We start from the raw sequence: 1,672 nt of genomic DNA, 5'->3' as shown, positions 1-1,672 counted from the left end.
TTTATTGTTCCATTTATCAAATTTATTGAAATTAATAACAAGGAAATCAACACTACAAAAATGACACTGCTAAGTGCTAACTATAATACTAAAGAGAAAATAAGACGGTCATGTGTTAAAAGTCCTCAAGTTAATTTGAATGTGAGCATCTTAATTTTTCACATAGAGCATTTTTGAATGATACAAGAGATTTTGTTATTTCTGGTCTGAAATATGCTTGAATGATTGGAGATACTATTGGAGCAAAGTGAAGTGCAACTGTAGTAGTGGCAAAAACCTCATAAGGTAAAGCAAATCCAAAGCTAATAAAGCCAATGATAACAGCTGGGGCATAACACAATGTATAGGCCAGGAGCATCGATCCAAATATTCCAAACAGCTTCATCTTTCGTGAATTATAGGCATTTTCTCCTCCTATTGCCGACTGATTGTTTATAAACCGGCGAGTGAAACAGAATGTCCAAACTGATGTGACTATAATCGTAACGATGAAGATAAGCCATAGGCCAAACATAATTGAATAGATGATTTTTCCAAGAAACCCAACATAACAAGGCCCGAAATAAATTCCATAATAATAATAATCTTCAAAGCTAATTAATGGTAGTGTGAACATGAGACCAATGATTATCCATAGAGCAACTGTGATTGTCAGTGCTACCCATGGTTTCATGAACCTCTTGTAGAAATATGGCTTAGTGATGAAGAGACATTTATCAAATGATATGGCAGCTAGTACTCCTGTGGTGACATAAAGAATGAACCAAAAAATAATTCCAGAGAACACACAAGTTGCTCTTCTCTGTTCAAAGGTACTTCCAAATATCCATTCTTCAGCTCCTGTAGAAACTGTGGTCATTGGAAGGTATACCAGCACATCCAAGAGATCTGATAAAATGAGAGAAGTGAAGAATATTGTTGACGGTTGCTTGAAGGACTTTCTTTGATATAGTGTGATGGAGAGTACAATGATATTAGCAATGAAACCCACCACTGCTTCAACAGCAAATACTGCAGCTAGTACTGGACCATTGATACTACCAGTAGCAGTGAAATTGTAATCCATTACAGCAAGATAGAGCACTATCTAGTAGTCTATCCAGGCAAAAGTGTTTTTTGTAGCTTTTATATATGTTTTTTAAAAAAGAAGATGTTGTTCTATTTTGACACATTGAAGCTCTTTGTGCTAAATGCAAGTTTTCTTCACAAAACTGCAGCTTACAAACCTATATCTTTTATAGCCATTTTGGTAAAAAAATTAATAGGCAAAACAAATGATAGAGTACTTTTAACTCTACATGCAGTACTAACCAGTTCAAGGAAGCTTAACTTATTGTTTCATTTATTGTTCCATTTATCAAATTTATTGAAATTAATAACAAGGAAATCAACACTACAAAAATGACACTGCTAAGTGCTAACTATAATACTAAAGAGAAAATAAGACGGTCATGTGTTAAAAGTCCTCAAGTTAATTTGAATGTGAGCATCTTAATTTTTCACATAGAGCATTTTTGAATGATACAAGAGATTTTGTTATTTCTGGTCTGAAATATGCTTGAATGATTGGAGATACTATTGGAGCAAAGTGAAGTGCAACTGTAGTAGTGGCAAAAACCTCATAAGGTAAAGCAAATCCAAAGCTAATAAAGCCAATGATAACAGCTGGGGC

The 1,672-nt window shown here is 34.1% G+C and overlaps 1 protein-coding gene across 1 annotated transcript; it reads right to left on the bottom strand.

Moving 5' to 3' along the window:
- Positions 1-42: 42 nt before the first annotated feature.
- On the bottom strand, positions 43-1,091 carry LOC105316074 (trace amine-associated receptor 7a-like). Its single transcript, XM_011410877.2, has one exon. It carries the CDS (start codon positions 1,064-1,066, stop codon positions 131-133), a length of 936 nt encoding a protein of 311 aa, XP_011409179.1. The 5' UTR covers positions 1,067-1,091; the 3' UTR covers positions 43-130.
- Between the last annotated feature and the right edge of the window lie 581 nt (positions 1,092-1,672).

This window comes from Amphimedon queenslandica, unplaced genomic scaffold (assembly GCF_000090795.2).
Source record: "Amphimedon queenslandica unplaced genomic scaffold, v1.1 AMPQUscaffold_5403_Cont22628, whole genome shotgun sequence".
Taxonomy (NCBI): domain Eukaryota; kingdom Metazoa; phylum Porifera; class Demospongiae; order Haplosclerida; family Niphatidae; genus Amphimedon; species Amphimedon queenslandica.
The sequence above is the reverse complement of the archived record's forward strand: the minus strand, read 5'-3'. Positions and strand labels throughout refer to the sequence as shown.